The sequence below is a fragment of the Mustela nigripes genome, chromosome 4 (genome assembly GCF_022355385.1).
Source record: "Mustela nigripes isolate SB6536 chromosome 4, MUSNIG.SB6536, whole genome shotgun sequence".
NCBI lineage: Eukaryota > Metazoa > Chordata > Mammalia > Carnivora > Mustelidae > Mustela > Mustela nigripes.
Window position 1 is genome coordinate 5,243,880 of NC_081560.1, and position 20,216 is coordinate 5,264,095.

Consider the following 20,216-nt stretch of genomic DNA (forward strand, 5'->3'; position numbering starts at 1 on the left):
CGCCCCGCACCCCCGCGCCCCCGCCCTCGCGGCCGGGACGAGCGCCGCCGAGCGCATGCTGATCCCTGTCCTCCTCCTCCTCCTCAGGCGGCGCTGGCGGCGGCCCCGGGACCCGCGGAAGCCGGCATGCTGGAGAAATTCGAGTTGGAAGAAGACGGTGAGTGTCCCCCGCCGGAACGCGCTCCGCGTCGTGGCCGAGGGGCCGGGGCGCGGGGACCGCGGGGTGCACGCCCCGGAGGCCGTGCGGCCCCGGGCTGCCTGCGGAGCGCGGCCGGGGATGCCGACGCCGAGCCGGCCCGGGGGACGTCCGCAGTGGCCCGCGGGCGCCGGTCCGGCCGGAACCCTCGCCGGGCTCGGGAGGCAGCGGCGCCGGCCGCGCTCCGCACCGAAGGGCGGCCCTTTTGTCCTTACCGGCCCAACTCGAAGGAGAGCAAGGTGTCACGCCGCGAAATTGTTCGTACGGCCACCGCGCGCCAGAGGCAGCCCCCAACCCTGCGGACGGCCCCTACCTTTAAATAACGCGCTCGGGTTCCCTTATCTGTGCCTCCGAAAATACCAGCAGCAGGGTGTGTCTGCTGGTTCGTAGGGAAAGTTAAACGGCACACCAGCGGCGGCTTAGTGCGCTGCTCTGGAGTTCAGGTGACCCCGTCACTTCCATCATTTCTGCCGCCTCTGCCCTCGCTCGGCTTCTCTTCGCCGCCCCGGTCTCCTCTTACTGCCCTGGATCTCGTCGCGAAGCTGTTAAAATGTGAAGGGGGCGAGTTTGTGCTCGGGCAAAATTAGCATCTTAAAAGCGAATACCATGAGCCTTCACCTGGATCTTATTTTGAAACTGTTATAATTGGAAGGGGATAAGCTGGTCTTTGGGCAAAATTTGGGCATTTGAAATGGGATAGGATGGGCTCAAAGTCCAGAAAGAACTTCGCACAAGATGCCTGACAATTTGAGGCATTTATTTTAAAAGAACTCTGCACTGCCTGGCATACTTGCGTTATTTACTTGGTGACTTCTCTTTTTGCCCCGAGTATGGATAGAATAAAGCTCCTGGAACAAAGAATGTGCCATGTGGGTGCTGTCCCCTGTGCCAGCCTTACTCTAATACTTGTGTCATTTAGTCAGGCGATCACTTAAATAAGCATACACAGCCGCGACGACAATGTTAAGCAGACACTGTTAGGCCGGTACCTGCATGGACTTTATGTTTTACATTTCCTGCAGCATTTCACAAACATGTCAGCTGGGAGCTAATGCATGCGTAGTAATCGTCGTTAAAAGTCTGCATCCGTATTTATTATTAACCAGCAGTTACACAATACATTTCAGAATCTTACTGGGACTTAATTTGCATTTTATCCTACTGAAAAATAACCCAGTATCTTAAATCGAATCCACCCCATTACTCATCAGTTCCGTGTCCAGTTTTGACCACTGTCCACAGAGGGGTATGGTGTGCTTCCCTGTCCACTGAGACTTTGTCTAAATCATGGGGGTTTTCTTTGTCCCCCAGACCAGTAATGATGAAGAGTCCATTACATTTAAACTTTCTGCAGACTCATGTGGGGGCAAGAGGAGAGTGGAGAGCAGATCCCTTAGCGAATCGCCCACAGTTGTGGTTGAGAACGGCCGTCCCAGCTTCACAGCTTAGCTCCATTGTTCCGCTCTGTGACTTCGGAGAAGTTACTAAACTCCTCCGAGCCTTACTTTCCCTGTTTATGAGATGGAGCTGATACCGGGTGTGTCGAGGATTAACTGAGATCATCTGTGGAGTGGTAGTACAGTGTCAGTGCTCTGGAAATGTTGTCACTATTATTTTTAAAGTCCCATTAACCACTTTACCAAATTCGTGGACTTTTTAAGGCTTTTATTAATGAATCTTAACATAGAGATTTATTAATGAATCTTAACATAGAGATTGTTCTCAATGTGGAGTCGATGGGGGTTTTTTCTCACTTGAGATGTATTGATTGACTTATGTTGCATGTTCTCAAAGCTGATACACACAAGCCTTGTTTTCTTTTGCATTGTTTCTGCCAACATTATTAAACGTCATTAACATATTAAACCTAAGCATCTGAGAAAGGGGATTTCCTGTTTTCTCCTATTTTTATCTATATTGCTGTCATGACTTTAAAGCATGCTGAATCCCACAAATAACCCTGTCAAACTTTTCTATCCAGTTTTTAAGGAGGCAGAATGTTAAGCACTCACTTGGAAGCTGTTAGCAGAGCTGGAAGAAGAAATAGTGTTGGCGTGGTTGTCCAAAGTGCTGCTTTGTTTCTTTTGAACTTTATATTGCTTATTCATCCATGGTATGGAAAAGCTGAGTATCAGGCAGAATCTTACATTTATTTGTGCGGGGAGGGACTCCTAACAGTTTGAGCCGTTACACCTTTAAATATCCTGTGAACTGATGTGTTAGCAGGCTCTGTGATAGATAGCTATTGAATAGGTCCTCATTAAATCTTTAAATTCCCTTCCTATCCAGTTCATGTCGTAATGCATGGCTTGCACTCCGGACACACTGCTTAGATGGAGAGACATTTGCTATGCACAGAAACATACGACGACGAGTATTTTTGTTATCAAGTATTTTTCGATTTCCTAAGACATTATAACTGATCCTCTGTCTGTGAGAAACAGTTTGGGGGCCCTGGTGAAGTCGGAGTTATCTCTTAAAACGTCTTTGCTTCTGGGAAGGAGGAAGAAGCTGTACCACCATCCACTGGGCCTGGTCGGGGTCATCTTTTGCCTGGGTTCTGACACCAGCAGCCTGCCCACTGTCGGCTGCCACCGCTTCCTCCCGTTACACTCTAACGGAGGGACCGCTCCTCTACGGGAAAGTCTTTACCCCCGGCTCCGATCTATATATAGGATAAGTGCGTGCTTCTCCTCATGTGCAGTCTCCCGCCTCCTCCCAGCCCCACACGCCAATGATCAGAAGGCGCTCTGTGCCAGAAATCACCAGACATCTTTTTAAGAGGCAGATACTAATTCTGCGGGTCTGGGGGGTTGGCGGGGGGTGCTGAGAGTCTGCATTTCTGCAACACTTCCCGGTGCTGCTGCTTCATAGATCCCTCTGTGAAGAACAAGGCCCTAGAACAGGCCTCAGTCAACTTCTGCAAAGGGCCAGATGGTCTCTGCCTCTGTCACGACTACCCAGCTCGCCGGGCTACGATTAGGGAGAAAGCCGCGAAGACCAAACTCAATCCAACAGGCCACGCTCCAGTGAAACTTTACTTAAAAAGCAGGGTAGGGACGCCTGGGTGGCCCAGTTGGTTAAGCGGCTGCCCTCAGCTCAGGTCATGATCCTAGCGGCGTGGGATCGTGTCCCACATCGGGCTCCTTGCTCGGCGGGGAGCCTGTTTCTCCCTCTGCCTCTGCTGCCACTCTGCCCGTGCTCACTCGCTCTCCCTCTCTCTCTCTCTGACAAATGGATAAATAAAATCTTTAAAAAAAAAAAAAAAAAAAAAGGCAGGGCAGTGGGGTTCCTGGAGGGGAGCTCAGTTAGTCAAGCGGCCGCCTTCGGCTCAGGTCATAATCTCAGGGTCCTGGGATCAAGCCCCACTTTGGGCTCCTTACTCAGCAGGGAGCCTGCTTCTCTCTCTCTGCCTGCCATTCCCTCTGCTTGTGTGTTCTCTTTCTCTGTCAAGTAAATAAATAAAATCTTTTAAATAAATAAAATAAAATAGAAAACGGGCTGGATTGGGCTCCCGGGTGTAGTTAGCCAGCCCCCTGCTCTGCGCGCCTGTCGTGGTGTCTGCGCGTTAGGGTGTCACATCAGACTGTGTGCAGGGCTTCCTCTTCGTCTGTCCCCCTCCTCCTCCCAGTCTTACTGATGCATCGTGGCTCTGCCCAGATCTCACTCTCTTTTCGAGGCTGTCCCCCTAAATCCCTTCTGTGCCTCTCTCACAATTCATCTTGCTGTTCCCCGTGCCTGGGATGGCTGGGGCACCACAGGCGCTCGGCGGTGTCGGGATCCTAGCGAGGACGGCATCTCTGTAAATGTTACCTTATGGGAGCGTGGAGAGGCCGCTGATTCTGTGTGTGCAGAGCGATGCGAACCGTGCCTCACCCACAACAGTGACCGGATGTGTTTGCTCTTCCAATTTCTGATTCAAATGTGAGTCATATTGATGTTTGTTTTGTCACAATTCATTGTCTCGGACTTATTTAATGGCAGGACCAAGCACAAGTACTTCATAGGGACCTAAACACAACCCAAGAATGCTTTCCGAAGTAGATAAGTGCCAGCCATTCATTCGTGATTAGTAAAGCTGTAATTCTGGCACCGCTTCAAGAATTTAGCGGCCCCTCGGAGCTATCTCTCTTATCTCCCAGCTTCTCTCTTGTCCCTTTAGCTGTCACAGACTCTGCACTTCTTTCAGGGTTTCGGTAACTTGCTGTGGCTGTCTCGTCCCACCTAACTGGCTCTCCAGCTGGCTTCTCCCCTCTTTCCCCGCCGTCTGACTCCTCCCTGATCCCAGACCATCCTGGCTGTCCTGGCTGTCCTGGCTGTCCTTCACCCTCACAGCATTTTCCAGAGCATACTCTTTCCAGAATTCACCTGCAACTCATTTTTCTAGCAAGGCTGGTCAGCCAAGTCTACACGGATCAAAAGTACGCAAGAAACAGGGCCGCCTTTTTAGAAGGGAAGGCATCTTTCAGTGAAGGGTCTCGGAGTTTTGGGCCCAGTTTGGTAATGAATTAGCTGCGTCCACAGATAATCCAGAGCCCCTTGGGGCTTTGCTGGCTTGTTTTGTTGTTAGGGTCATTGTGAGTTTTCTGTCTAAAACAAGGCGTGGCACTTGGTGAACTTGAACTTTTCCTTCTAATTCAAAAATACAGCCTCAGGCAACCAGCAGCCACTCTATAAACAGAACCAAACTTTGGTGCCCACTGAAACTCATTCATTCCAAACTGGGGGAGCAAAGTGGGCAAAGATCGAGTCTTGTCAGGGCACCAAGGACCTGAGATGTTGCCTGGTTCGTGGCTCTCCGAAGGGCCACAGGACGTAGACGGATGTACAGTGTATCTGCGGTATTCGAGTTTCTTGGGGGTGGGACAGTTCGGAGGGAAAATGTGTAAGAAGTTTCAGATGGGGATTGGATAGTGATAAGTTTGAGAAACACTGCTCTGACTTCTGGAAGAATTGTCTGTGTTCCCATGACCTGCGGAGCACCCCCTTAGCACCAGCTTTAGAGCCTCTGCTCTGTGAGGCTCAGCAGAGCCCACTAGGTCAGCCGCTGGCCCTCGTGTGAGGAGTGCTGACCTCTGGTGGCAGAGCTGCCCCAGTGACAGGCTCGTCCTCACCCTGTGGCCGCCCCTCCGCAATGATGATTATTATAGACTATTAGAAGGCTCTGATAATCTGTTGTCCAAACTCTCCTTCCCTTCTGAGTTTACATACTCGACTTAGACAAGAGATTCTCTCTTAGTTATAAAAGCACTTGCACTTTTATGAAACATTTACAATTAAAATCTTTTTTCTCCAGCTGGCCCCATATTTAAAGCTTGCCACATGTCATAGATTTCATGTCTCTGGAATCGGGCTGTAGCTTGACATTTGATGGTGTCTTGGATTTGATGAGATAGCGTGGTCGGGGGAGACGGGGGAGGCTTTGTTACCTGAAATGGAAAGATCCTGACTGCTTGAAATCAGGAGGAGAGTGCGGCAGGCTGGGGGGCATTCGAAAGAGGACCTGTCTCCGGGCTTCACCAGGCACTGAGAAGTCCTCAGGAGCCGAAGCGGCATCCTGGCCCTCTCTGTGGCGGCTGGATTTCCATGTCCTTCCCTCTCGAGACGGACCCTGCCTGCTCCGGGGGACACTCCGCTCGGACCCCAGGAGCACAGGCCGCAGTCCAGACCCAATTCGCGTGGCAGGGCAGTGGCCAGAGACAGTCCCATCTTGCGCGGGGGGCACAGTCCCTGAAAGACGTTATACCGGCATCTCTGTGACTTCAGTTTCACCCGTGGGTTTTAAAGTGGAGAAACTTGATACTACAGAGCATTTGGAGTTTGCTTGAAAGAAATGGAAAGTTTTGGGGAACACTTTTTTGTGGTTCTCAGAACCGGCACACATGAAGCTTGTCGAGCACGGCGGGGAGAGTTCATGTGTATCGAGCCCTCGGAACAGCCTTGAGAGTCGGTATTTTTATCATCTCTGTTTTAGAGAGGAAGAACCCAAGAAAATAAGAGAAGAAATAAATGACCTCGGGGCCGTGTCTGGGAAGAGGGATTCTAACACAGTCCTGTGCCCCGAGCCGCGTGCGTAACCGGCGCGGAAGCGTCCCTCACCGGGACATCTGTTTTCCCACCTGCCGTGACCCGCCGGCCCGCTTCCGGCTGAGCTGCCCAGGCACTTGCCAGTGTCTGCGGGCCCGCCGCGCCGCTTCTTGCTTTGAACCCTTGGTGACAGTCCGCAGAGCCATTCTCTGCCCTGCGCCCCCCGCGGCACCGTGCGACCCCCACGCACAGCCGGCGGGTCATTGTCGCTCCCCAGAGGTCCTTACTCGTCTTTCTCCAGCGCTGGCCATTGACTCACGGGCCTGCACAGGGCCTGCTCGCCTTTGGGTCCCACGGCCTTGCTCGCTGCTGTCACCTCGGTGACCTGGTGTCTGGATCCCGTGTCCGTAATCACCTCGCTGCATGGTGACCAGCGATGCCCAAATGACGGCCTGGCCACATCTCTCCGGAGGCCCCAGCTGTCTGCTAGTTGCTTCCACTGACCCACACCCCGGCCTCCAGGCTGTTGCTGGGACTCACTCCCCCTCCCACGTCCAGGTGGTGAAGCCCGGTCACTCCTGCTGGTGCGTGAGGCCAGGCCCGGGCAGCGCTGCTCCGGGCATCGGCTGTGCCCTCCGGTCGGGAGGCCCTGCAGCCCTGGATGGTTAATAAAAGCACCGGCGGACCGGAGCTCCAGACTGCGTTAACTCCCCTGCTGTCTGCCAACCTGGGTGCCCCTCTGCACCTCTGTGTCCTATCGCCCCCCCGCCCGGCTTCGGCCCCTCACCTTGCTCCCTGGCCTTCCTGTCCCCTTGGCCCCCTGCTGGTTTTCCTCAGATCTCGTCGCCAGCATCACTTCCCTGGTGGGAGCCCCTCCCTAAGCCCCAGATGGGACTCGATCTCTTGATCCCTCCAGCCTGGCAGGGGCCACGAAGCAGAAGCAGTTCCCCATGTTTCTGTCACCAACCTGTACGCTCCGTGAGGCTGGGGACTGCCGACCCACCGCCCTCTGGGATTCAGAGGCACCAAGACACGTGAGACTCCGTTGTCAGTAAGCAGTTCCGTGCGTGAACATGTGTGCACACGCGCCTACATGTACAGCATTGTAAAGGTTTTAGCTTTTACTCCGGCGCAGGGGCTCAGGGTGCTTCCCGTTCTTCCCGCCACACGCCCCCTGCCAGAACCCAGACTGCCTGGAGTTCGCATGGGAGAAGACCAGCCTGCTGCCTGCCAAGCCTGAGGAAAGCCCCAGAAGCCTGGGAGCCTGTAGAGGCATCTTCTGTTAGTACCTTTCTCTGCGAGTGCTGTGCCGTGTGGGAGGTTGCCAGGGGGTCTGTGCCGAAGGCTCCATCCTGTTGCCAAAACCGAAGATGCGCCTGCTTTTAGGGACCGACGTACACTCTCTGGCAAAGTGCAGTGGGCCGTGTGAGTTGGAGTAGCGTTCTGTTCGAATCCCAGACTGCGGCACACCGGTATGGGACCCTGGTGACACAGACCTCAGTTCACCTGAAGGAATCGACTGAATTGGGCCGCCACACTTGTGACGCAAACTGATTTGCTGAATATATTCATGGATCTCTTTTCCCTCCTAAAATCCTACTAAAATGGCAGCAATCAATAAAACAGAATACAAAACTTAGTCTTTTTTTTTAAGGTTTTATTTAGTTATTTGACAGAGATCACAAGGAGGCAGAGAGAGAGGAGGAAGCAGGCTCCCTGCAGAGCAGAGAGCCCGATGAGGGACTTGATCCCAGGACCCTGAGATCATGACCTGAGCCAAAGGCAGAGGCTTTCACCCACTGAGCCACCCAGGTGCCCCAAAACTTAGTGTTGCTCAACAAAACCAAAAGCTTAGTTCTCGGAAGGGACCAAAAATAGGCAGAGTCTGTTCAGGAAGGTAGTGAGTGAGAAGACAAAGCTTCAGAAATCGGAGGGGGGGGGGGGGCTCTTAATTAAAAATGCAAAGATTTAGAGAATACCATTAAATGAAACCTGAGTATACCAAACTATAGCGATAAATTTAAAGCTCTTTCAGTCACCATAAAAGAACTTTAAAATTAGTTGACTTGTACACTTTAAATAAGTGAACGGTATGGATGTGAAATACTGTCTCCACAAAGCTGTTTTTTAAGAAAAGTAACGAAAAGTTCTCAGCATTCCTCTGACCCTGCCATAGAGGCCCAGAGTCCAGCCTGTCGATGGCCGCGTTCTGGAAGGCCTTCACGGAGCAGTTAACGTGAAGGCTATTTACATTATTTGATGGCGTAGAGAAAGATGGCGGCTTCCCAGCTCGTTCTTTGAGCTAGCTGGATCCTGACATCCAAACCAGCTGATGGCACCCAAAGAGGAAAACAGGTGACGAACCTGGCCTTGAGAATATGGGCAGAGCCCCCGCATAGACGGCAGCGGGAGGAGCCCCAGGCTGCTCGGTGACCAAGCGGGGTGGTGTCCCGGAAATGCAAGAAGAGCAAAGTTTATTAAGAAATCACCGAGGAATTAACAGCCACCAGTTAAAGGAGAAGAGCTTCCGGTCATCTCGGTAGACACCAGAACAGCAGTTGAGCAAGGTCAGCATATGTTCTTTAACAAAATCCTTAATAAGCCAGAGGGAGAAGGAAGCGTCTTGCAGTTGCTGGAAGCAGACTGGACAGAAGCCTCCAGCAGCTGAGGCGGTTCCTGGCACTGTCCGCGTTCCGGGCGGCCCCCCCCGGCCGGCCCTTTGGGTGCTCGGGACTCGGTCCTCGCCGTGGCTTCAGCTGAGCTCATAGGTCTGTCCCAGGAACAAGGGAACGTCGGCTGGGGTGCACGTTTCAGTCGTGCGGCTCCCAGAATTCAGCATGAAACCATTTTAAAAAGAACAGGAATCACATGTAATTTCAAGGTCACGGCTGTGGCTGAGGCATCCCTCAGGCATTCACTGCAGCCGGTTTTGAGCTACCTGGGGAGACGCTCTGCCTTCACCTACCCGCTTCTTTCCTACCGAGTCTTTACTGCCCTTCCTGGAAGAGCCCCCGCACTTCCCCCGCCAGCGGGGACTCGCCGGCCGCACGCGTGAAACCAAAAATCATGGAAAGAAAAGATCTAATGCACCTTATTTATTTTTCTTCCTCTTAAGAAAAACAAGATCCTAGTTCTTGGAGAAGACCAATTGGGGGTAAACCTTATTACCTGTAAAATTACATTTAAGCATTGACTTTGTTAACATTTGTGTTTCTAAGCACTTTAGGAAAAACTACAGGAGTCTGGGTTTTCCCATATACTTTAAGTTCCATGTTCCCCATTTTCACTTATTTCTTGCTCAACTATTTTAAATGGTTTTCTTAAAAAAAAATCTACCATATGTGTATTTTAGTTTACTGTTTAGTTTACTAGTAAACTTGTGTTTCAAAATGTAGAATGAAGAATAAAATACATTTTTTTTAAGATTTTATTTATTTATTTGACAGAGAGAAATCACAAGTAGTTGGAGAGGCAGGCAGAGAGAGAGGGAAGGAAGCAGGCTCCCCGCTGAGCACAGAGCCCGATGCGGGACTCGATCCCAGGACCCTGAGATCACGACCTGAGCCAAAGGCAGCGGCTTAACCCACTGAGCCACCCAGGCGCCCCTAAAATACATTTTTTAAAAACAGTGATCATTTGGGGAATTACAGTGACATGTCTATATATTAAGATAAAATTACGGGGATTGGAAATAAGGGGTTGGGACTTTTGGTTTTCAGGGGGATTTTAAGTGAAGTTTGGGGTGATATGTGAATTTTGTTTTAAAATGCCTTCATTGGGGTACCTGGGTGGCTCAGTTGGTTAAGTGTGTGGCTTCGTCGTGATCTCCAGGTCCGGGGATTGAGCTCTGTGTTGGGCTTTCTGCTCTGCTGGGAGTCTGCTTCTCCCTCTCTTTCTGCCTCTCCCCCCGCTTGTGCTCTCTTTCTCTTTCTCTTAAACAAATAAATAAAAATCTTTTTAAAAAAATAGTAAAATAATAAAATGCCTTCATCCTGGGGCGCCTTTGTGGCTTAGTCAACTAAGCATCCAATTCTTGATTTTGGCTCAGGCCATGATCTTGGGGTCATGAGATTGAGCCCCAAGTCAGGCTCTGTGCTCCGCAGGGAGTCTGTTTACGGGTCTCTCCCTCTCCATCTGCCCCTCCCCCTTGTGCACACTCATCTCTTTGAGACGTGGTTTGGATCTGTTGCTCTGATCACTGATGAATGCAAGAGCAGTGTTGAGTCTTGGTAAATGAAGGAGACGGGACGTGGCTTGGAGTCAGGTGTGTGTTGCAGCTGTGGCCAAGCAGAGCCTCTTCTGTGTGGTGGCTGGACAGTAGCTTGGAAAGCCAGCCCCCAAGGAGAGACCGCCAGTCCCTCTGAGGGTCACACACTTGTGTCGGTCCTGTAAGCCCCCAGGCCTCATAGCTCTGTTAATAGACTGGCCGCTGGGAAGGATGCCCACGGCTGATTGAGTTAGGACAGCACCCCAATACGAGCAGTCACAGTCCCCCTCTCCTGTACGGGCTTAATTTACGTCTTCTGACTCGGATTCTGCCGAAAGGTTTGCTGGGACATGGCCCAGAGCAGGCAGAATGAACCCAGCTGCTGCGGGTGTGGTCACGTGCTTAGGGAATCTCAGGTCACTGGAACCAGCCCCTGTGCTTTTCTCTCCCACCGCAAGGAGAGCCATCTGCGAGCCACTCCCAGCCAGCCTTCTAGCACCTTCCACCTGCCACCTCATCTTGCCTTTTTTAGACTAATTATCAGTGGCAGTCTGTCTTCTTTGTTTTCCTGTAGTTAAGGCTAGAAATACCAAAGAATCACATCATCTTAGAATTCATTTTTTACAAATTCATTCTAAGTTAAAAGTCTATGTGAATAGGTTTTATAAAAAGTAATTTAGGACTCTAGTGATTATCTCTGAAATATGAATTCATCAAGTTGTCTTGCTGTATTTTCAGGTTTTTAAAATATATTCTACAACCATGTGAACATTTTCATGCCTCTGCAGTTGTATTCAATTCAGTTACATTTTTTTGTCCCAGAGAATTAGAAAATAGCCTCAGTATAAAATGTGTTTGCAAACACTTTTAGAGCTTTAAATTAATGCTGTTCTGCTTTAAAAAGAAACTTGCTTGGGACACGATCATAGATGCATTATTTCTATGACAAGAAACGTCCCCTTTCAATCCTTTAAAAGGTATTAAAGTTTCTTTACTGATCGTTAAATCTAGATTCACCAGTATCCTTTTAAACTGGGGTCCTGTGTTAGGATTTCTCTCTTGAAGGAGAGATGTGCTGTACAGAAGCTCGGACTCAAACTCAGTCCTCTGCGTTTGACCCACAAGCAGGCATGAGCTTGTCCCGGGACCTGCTGGGAACTGGCTGGGCCGGGTGCCTTTCCGGCGCCTCGGGAAGCCCCAGGGTAAGAAGAAGGAGCCCCGTAACTTCAGTACAAGGCGCATGACACTCAGAAGTGAATTACTCGCAAAGCACTAAGGGGTTGTCAAAACAAGCCAGTACTTCTCACTTGAGGTCCTCCAAGGAAGGTGTTCCGGGCCCTTGAACTCCACGGGGAAGCTGCATCGGTTTCCCGAGCCACCGCCGCAGACTGCCACAGACGAGAACTTCGGACGGGAGAGCTTGATCCAGGGGATGGCGGCGTGGGTCCCCGCCGGGGCCCTGCGACGGTGTCCGTGCCGGCCTTGCTCTCCGCTTCCGGGAGTTGCCTGCGGCCCTAAGCGGCCCCTCGCCGGCGCCTCTCTTCTCTCTGCGTCTCGGCGTCTCGGTTTGATGAGCTCCGTGGTCTCTGGATTTAGGGCCCAGCCTAATCCAGGCTCATCTCACCTCAGGGTCCTTCCTGTCGTTACATCTGCAAAGACCTTTGTTCCAAATACAGTCTCGTCCTGATGTCCCAGCTGGGCTTCGGGGGAAGGCGGCAGGATTTCTGGAGGCCGTGGGGGGCGGGGGGTGCGTTCTCACGAGAGAGATCAGCGTGAGCGGAGCCGAGGCAGAAACCCAGCGAGCACGTTCCCCAAGTTGAACTTCCCAGACTTCAAAAAAGCCTTTGAAAAGGACGGATCAATGGGGTCGGAGAGTGGACGATTGGGGGGGGTGTGCGGAGGGGGCAGGAGAGGAGGCCGGGAGGGTCGGGGGGTGAGGTGGCAGGAAAGTTCGGCTGATGGATGTGCGGTGCCTGGTGCCCTAGCGAGGGCTGGGGGCGTGGAGGGGGTGCCGTCAGGTCTGCTCCGAGGGGATGCCTGCTTCCACGCCGTTCTGCCCGACCCGCATGACTGTGGCACTTAAACTGCGACGCTGCATTCTCAGATCGTCCCGTCAACCTTCAGAAACTCAACACCCCGACATACACTCTGCTCCCCAGTAGCTCTCAGTAGCAGCCGCCTCGTCCGCGGTGGGGTAGCGTGTGGCTGGAGGGCCGGTGGGTTTTCAGATCACCCCCAGCGGGTCCCTCTCCTACCCAGGGATGCCAGTGCCCACGTAATGCTCCGTGATCCTGCTTCTGGCCAGTGACACACAACAGGAGCAAGAATACAACCCCAATAATATCTTAACCCCAGTTACCCTTGAAGCGGGGGGGTGGAACTTCTTGTGTTCTCAGGAATCTTAATGATGCATTCCAAACAACCCAGTGGTGTTGAATGGTTGGGGTTTTTTGGGTTTGTTCGTTTTTTCTTTTTAGTTTAACTCCTCCTTTCCATTTCATCACATTTCTTTCTTCAGTTATAATTTGAGACTTGATCGTAGTGAAAATAAGACAGATGGTGCCACGTATAATCAGAAAGTTTACACTCAATGTAGTGAAGCCGTGACATTTTATAATAGCTCACCTTATTTCCCTAAGTTAAAATACTAATACGTTTGTTCTCAATATGATTTTGTTACAACAGTAATAACCTCTATCTTTATTCCAGACCAAAGTAAATTTGATATGATTTGTTTTACGTATCTAACATCTTGCTTTCTTTGGTTGGGCTTCGTACATTTTTTAAAAAATGTCATAGGTCCTCCTCCAAACCCATACTAACTGTGAGGAGGTCAGACTTCCAGCTCCCTGCCCAGCGCCTCCTGGGATTCCTCAAGACCATCAGAATGAGGAAGGTTCTGGAAACTGCCTCAGCCAACAGCAGCCTAAGGAGCCATGGCTGAATGTCACATGCTATCCTGGAGGAATCAGAACTGAGGAATTCTGAGTAACGCATGGACTTCTGTTAACAGTTTGATCGTCACTCTTTTTCTGGTTTGGGAACTGTAACAAGCACCAGCTGATAATGTCAGACACGTGACGGACGAAGCACGTGCCCCCCCCCCCCATCGTGGGGGCTGGGGTGCGCGGACAAGGAGCAAGGGAGCACCCCTCGCAGCACCTTCGCCGACTGAGGCAACCCTCACAGGGTGGATCCCAGAGAGCCCAGCTCTCCACAGACTCCTGGCCGACGTGGAGGCCGTGTGTCCAGCAGGGAAGTCCCGGGGGGACCTGCAGGAAGCCAGAGCAGGGCAGAAGCCTGTCCCAACTTGGAGCGTGGTTGCCCCGGGTGCTTCCTGACCCATTCTCCCTTCTTGACCCAAAGTATGAAATGAGTATTATAAATCCATCTAATACAGACAGCCAGACAATTCTGTACAGAAGAATTCCAAATAATGTGCGGCGGAGCGCTGCGCCCGGTGTGGAGCCTGACTCCTGACCTCTCCGTATGGGCCACATGTGGTGTGACTGTCTCGCAGAGGCCACAGAAGGAGGGAGAGTAGCCAGCGCAGAAACCTAACGGAGACAACGTGAGCAGGCAGGCCAGGTGCTGAGTCATGGGGACGGCAGGTGACCTTGCTAGGTGGGCTGTGATGGCCTCTGACCTTGTCATCTCCCTCCCAAAACACATCACCCCAGGACTGAGATCCTGCAAGAAGGTCATGCAAATCCAAACTGACCGGCTTTGCTAGAACCCACACAGAGACTGTAGACAACAAGTAGTCATTAACTGAGTTCATCAGTGGAGTGTGGGTGAGCAAAGTCCTCGCCACTCAGAGGAGTGATCGGCCCAGGAGAAGAGTGAGAGCCACACGGACCACTGTGGACCGCCGACGACAAGTTCAGGTCGAGGTCCGCACGTCTTCAGGAGGTCATTGGACTTCCTTGCCTTCCTGACCCGCGACTGGTTGTCTGCCTGAGTCCTCTCTCCTGGTCCAGGGCTTCTCCTGCCACGTGGCGTACATCCGGGTACCCTCATTCTCCACCAGCCCGTGGGCTTGGAGGGCAGACACTGCCTGTTGTGCTTCCCTTCACGTCTCCACACCAGGGACAGCGTGTTATGCAGCGCAGCACTCCGCAGCCTCCCTCCGACGTGTGTGCGTGTGTCATCAAAGCTGCAGAGCTCTTGGGAAGTGTGGGGGTCCTGGACGTAGATCTGCATCCCGCTTTGGTTACTCCCTGAGCGCCCGACTTTAGGCCAGCTCCCCAGCTTCTCCTCCCTCCGTTTGCTCCTACGTAAAGTGAAGAAGCTAAGGCAGACGCCTCAATGTTATATAACTTAAACGGATACGGTACGAAAATGTTTGGCCCATGGTGAACGTTGAAATGTTCACTTTTTTGTGGATGATACAACTTCTGGGGTTGTGTTGAAATTGGACAAGAAAGCCTAGAGAAGGGTGTTTAAGTTAAAGCAGAATGAGCAAATACAAGAAGGTGAGATTCAGTGCAGTAGGAAACTTCGCAGACGGCTGGTTGCCTCGACGTGGGAACAGGAGGTGGAGAAACGAGGTTCATGGATGCTGGACCGAGACGTCCTAACTCTTCCACGAGCAGGCGGGGAGATGACTGAGCGGGGAACTGGCCGGGGCGGGGTGGGGGGCGGTGACCGGAACGGTGGGATGATGAATTCCAGCACGGGCTCAGAGATAGAGGCTCAGCAGCGGTCGCGTAGTTTGTCGTGAAACTGGCAAACCCGGCAGCACATGCAGAGTGTTTACTGTAGGACACACGAGGGGTCACGCGCCTCTTCTACGCCTCAGGGACTTGCTAGTGTCACGCTTTTCAACACTTACTAAATACAGTAAAGTAGTTACTAAATACAGTAAAGTGATCTTTATCTTCCTAGGTATTTCCCAGGTAATCTCTGTCTTCTGAAACTGCAGATCGGTGTGGGCTGAGTGGTTGCGAGGAAGCCCCTCGCAGGTAGTACACTTGGCGCACAACCGTGACGACCGGCCAGGAGTCGGACTGCTGCAGGCAGGGGCAGTGGGCGAGCGTCCAGCTGTGAATGCACCTTTGGAATCAAGAGGCATCCAGGCTTAAGTTCTGGTTCCACAGCTTCTCAGTCCTGTCCTTGAGCTACAGAAGGTTGCGGGAGGATTTAACAGAGCCACGAAGAGCCGGACGAAACGTTGAAGACGGAGGAGACCGTAGTTGAAGGCCCTGTGGAGGAAGGGAGCTTAGCGTTTAGGAGGGACTAAGAGCAAACATGGTAGCTGGAGGCACACCAGGGCATGGGCCGGTGACCCACGAGGCTGGGGCATCACGAGAGGGGCCACACCGTCTCATAGGCAGCACCAGGGATTCTGTCTTTTTCAAAAGCCATTGAAGTGTTCTCAGTGGGGGAGTGACATGATCTCATTTGCATCTGCAAAACCATTCTGGATGCAGTGTGGACAGCTGGTGAGAACGGGGTGAACACAGAAAGACCAGTTAGGAAGTGAGGGCATTTATCAGACCCAGCCCAGTGGCCATGGAGGTGGGGAAAAGTGGACGGAGTCAAGAGAGACTTGTGGTCAACTCTGCGGGCCTCGCGGGAAACCGGGGAGGGTGGAGGAGGCGGCATGATGAAGAGGAAACCCAGGTTTCTGCAGGATGGGCTGCACGGGGGTGGTGCGCTATTGGCTCGTGACGATGCTGGACCCCCACAAGTCCTCGCCATCCTGTTGCCAACTGTCCGCTACTGTTACAGAGATTTAAAGAATCTGTGCATTTGTTCACAGACTTACCGTTTTGGGTGCTTTATCTCCTTGAGTAGATTCATATTTTCATTTCACATTCGGGTAGATGAAGCGTTTCTTTGTAAGTTATGTGTTTCTTTGTTTTTAGTAATGCTGCATTCTGTGACCTTGCTCAACTCAGTTCTTCTCACATCTGGGAGCTTTTTGTCGATTCTTTGGTATCTTCTATGTAAAAAATCATCTATGTCTGCCAATAGAAAAAGTTCTGCTTCCTTCTTTCCAGTCTGTTTTGAGAGAATCTTTGTTCCTCTCCTTGCCGTGCTCTCCGGGCGAGGACCTCCGGCTCGGTGGTGGATGGGGTCCACACGCACGAACACAGTGCCTTCTCGCTCTTACGGGGAAAGCCTGTCACCGTGTCCGTAGGCTGTCGGCCATGGGTTTTCATACGCGCTCACCAGCTGATAGCTGTCGGCCATGGGTTTTCATACGCGCTCACCAGCTGATAGCAGGTCCTTCATTGTTTCTGATATTTGCCTTTTTTCTTTCCTTTTAGCAGAAGACTCAGAAAGTGGTGTTTACACGCGCTTCATGAGGTCACACAAGTGTTACGACATCGTTCCCACCAGTTCAAAGCTTGTGGTCTTTGATACTACGTTACAAGTAAGTGTGCAGTTTTCACAGACTGCTGTCACGCTGTCACCTGACTCTTCTTAGAGGAGTTTATGTCCCACAAACCAGCGGATGCGCCAGGTGTCACTCTGAGCTTTTTGTCTGTGTTCTCCATCCCCATGGCAGCCGTGGAAGGAACATCTGTCACCGTCCACTTTCTCCAGATAAGGAAACTGGTTCTAGAGTCAGGGAGCTTAAGTCACAAAGTTCAGTCCACAGATTGAAGAATTTAGTAACTTAATCCACAGAGGGTCTGTCCTATGTGTCAGAGCCTGAGTCATTAGCCGTGAACCCACACCACCTCCGCCAGGGTATCCTGATATTTTTCTCTTATTTATTTAGTAGAATATGTAATAAATTAATTTGAAATAGTACTGGTTAAAAAGAAAAAAATTACTGAGATAGAGGAGCTCTTGAGAAGCAACTTTGTTGATCTCTTTTAGCGGAAGAAATTGAACCTTATCATTTTAGTATGAAAAATGTGCTTATTGCAGCTAATTTTATGCCCCCATGATGTACAGTCCTATATGGAAAGTCCTAAACGATGTATTCACTGCAAAGACCAGGTTCCGCCCAGCATAGGAAGTATACACACATGTGCAGGTGTCTAGTGTCCGTAGCTGTGCGTGAGTCATCACGAAGCAGGAGCCTCAGTTGTGCTCCCAGAGCAGCCGCTGAGCCAGGAGTCATGGGCCGTCGGTGCTTTATTAAGGTGTGCTCCCAAGGGACCCCCTGCAGGACTTGGGGGCGACCCATAGAGGCCGGAGCCCTGCCAGGGTGGCCTCAGCTGGCCCCTCAGAAGAGCATGGCAGGTCGGGGTACCTTTGTGAGCTCACCCTAGCTTCTCCCTTCGTCCAGGCCTGTCCTGGGAGAGAGGTGCCAACACTTGGCCAGCTCTGCCCCTCCCTCTGGGGCCTGTCCCCTTCCCCGCCCCAGCCTGGTCTGTGGTCCCTCCAGCAACTTGCCCCTGGGGCTCTGCAGAGGACACCTGGGCTCGTGCAGGCCTGTATCTCGTGCAGGCCACACGGGATGCTCAGGATGGGGAAACAGCTTTGTTCTGGTTTCATTTCATTGGCCAACTTTTTTTGGTCATCGTACAGAAATACGACTGATTTTTGTAAATTGACCTTATATCCTGTGACTTAGCTAAACTCACGTCAGGCCAGGTAAGCTTCCAGGTTTCTTCTAAACCCCTAAGAGTCTGATTCTTTGACACCATGAGGATAGGAAAACATCCAATAGACTGCTCTGTAGGGAATGTGACCGACAGTAACTTCGGGAAAGCCAGTCTTTACAACCGTAACCCTAGATTTCAATAGTAAAAGAGCTAGAAAATCTCACTTCCCAAAGTACAGAACTACCTGAACAGCCCACTGCACCTTTGTTCCCTTCCCCAAAAGGCTTGTTACTTGTTCTCCTGATCGCAGGTTTCCCACCAACAGAAAGGTCAGTGACGGCTAGTAAGACCTGTGTCTTCTTTTACTCCTACTCAGCTTTTCTTTTGCCCTAAATTTAAAATTTACCTCAAGTGGGTGATACATGAGAAATGCGCTATTTTTGTGGGTGGTCAGAGGTCACCGATCCAGTAATGTCACTTCCCGAGTTAATAAGCTGTGTGCGCCTCCCCGCCTGGTGGTCACAGTTCCTGGGAGGCTCTCGGCATCGAAGGAGCCAAACCTTGTCACCAGGGAAATAGGGGGCGGGGGCGTGTCGTGGGTAGAGCAGAGTTAAACATGCATTCGAAAGGTGTGAGTAGAGTATTTTCTAGACGCAGGCTGCAGTAGTAGCCATTGCTACATCTCGAGGGCAGAGAAAGCGTAGAGAACACCACAAAGGGATGGCAGGCGACCAGAAGCAGCCCACACATCCAGAGAGACTGGTTCAGTAAATCCTGGTGTAGCATCTCCCGGAATAATACCATGTCGCCATGAAGAGGAATGGAAGAAGTGTTTGTCAAGAATAGGTTTTTAAGTAAAAAAGCAAAAGTCGCAGAAGAAGACAAGTACATGAGCACGTTACTGTGAGGGCACAGAGCGCCGGAGCCCTAAGTCCTAGATGCGCCCAGACCTGGGAGACGAGCACAGACGCGAGAAGAGTGGGGTGAACAGCTCCCCCAGACGAGGGAAAAGAAGAGTTTCAGACCCGTTCAGCCTCCAGCTTCTGGCTCTGAGAGGCCAGCTCGACTCTCCGTGGTCGGGTTCGGCAAAATGCCCGTTTCATACTGGAATTCGCTGCGGACCAGCATCCATCTCCATCCCGACGGTGTGGAAGCCAGACACACTGCCTGTGGTCCTGCCCACGGGCGGCGCTGCCCACGTGGGGTCCTGGGGCCGCTCCACGTGGAGCAGGAGGGGCGCAGCTGTGCCACCACCTGGGACCGGCCGGTCTGTAAGGCCAGCCAGGTTTTCCCTCGACAGCAGCGGTCCGTGGGGTGCCCCCCCGCCAGCCCGTGGTCGAGGAATGAGCAAGAGGAGGCAGCTCCGTCCCTGACACGCCGCCGCCACTTGCCGACCACCGCTAACCCTGCTGCTTGACGGTCAGAGGAGCCCGTTCTCCGTGGGAGTGCAGGACGCACGGCTGCACGGCCACTCACGGTCCATCGTTCCGTCTGTCCCAGGCCCGGGAACAAGCCGGGAGTTGCTTCTCAGAGGGACGGGAACTGTCCACACAAGAAGGCGTGGTTTCCTGCTGCTCTTCTCAGCCCCGAACGTGTGCCCTCGGGGTCTCCTGCTGGCGTCTGATGGGGCTTCGTACGGATCCCTCGTGTGGACGAGGAGCCTGGACTGGTTACCGGGCCTTCCCTTGCTCTGGTCACCCTGAGAACAGCATTTATGGGCCACTCAGTGAATGTGTCAACGTAGCCGCTTCTTGGTGCCTGTTGCTTCCAAAAGACCTCTCCCTGCGATGTGTGCCCGGCGGGTGTGTGCAGAGCAACAACCTGAATGTCCCTTGCAGGGGCTGCGAGTGCCCCAGCGTCCCCTCACCCGGGGAACTCACCCTCTGATTTCCTTACGGCCCACGGGAGCATCGTCTGGAGTGTTGCTTCTTCTTGCCCGCTGGTCCACTCAGCACCACGTCCTCGGCGCAGTGGACCCGGGCAGCACGCAGACTCCGGAAGGATGCACGCCCCTGCAGATGCTTGAAGGCAGAGGGCCGGCGGGCAGCATAGCCTCCAGGCACGTGGGGGGGCCCGTGCCAGGTCCAAGCAGACTGCCGCTGGGGGTCCTCCTGGGATGCTGTGGCGAGAAAGTATGCGTCCGGGTAGCCGTGGCAGGTCCCCCAGGATGCCACGTCAGGAAGAATCACCACAATTAGTCACCATGCGATTGAGTTGACGGTAATCCACGGCTGGTCCAGAGACAGTCACAGGCCAGACCTTTCTGCTCTGGAGCCGA

The 20,216-nt window shown here is 52.3% G+C and overlaps 1 protein-coding gene across 8 annotated transcripts in view; it reads left to right on the top strand.

Moving 5' to 3' along the window:
* Positions 1 to 20,216, top strand: part of PRKAG2 (protein kinase AMP-activated non-catalytic subunit gamma 2) — a 245,234-nt gene that overhangs the window by 190,152 nt on the left and 34,866 nt on the right. For 4 of the 8 annotated variants that reach the window (XM_059396064.1, XM_059396066.1, XM_059396068.1 and 1 more), the window contains 2 exons: positions 88 to 157; positions 16,706 to 16,812. In XM_059396064.1, the coding sequence (XP_059252047.1) occupies positions 88 to 157; positions 16,706 to 16,812 (177 nt within the window). Of the gene's footprint in view, positions 1 to 6; positions 158 to 16,705; positions 16,813 to 20,216 lie in introns of those variants that run through there. The other 4 variants (XM_059396065.1, XM_059396071.1, XM_059396070.1 and 1 more) reach the window with 2 other exon arrangements.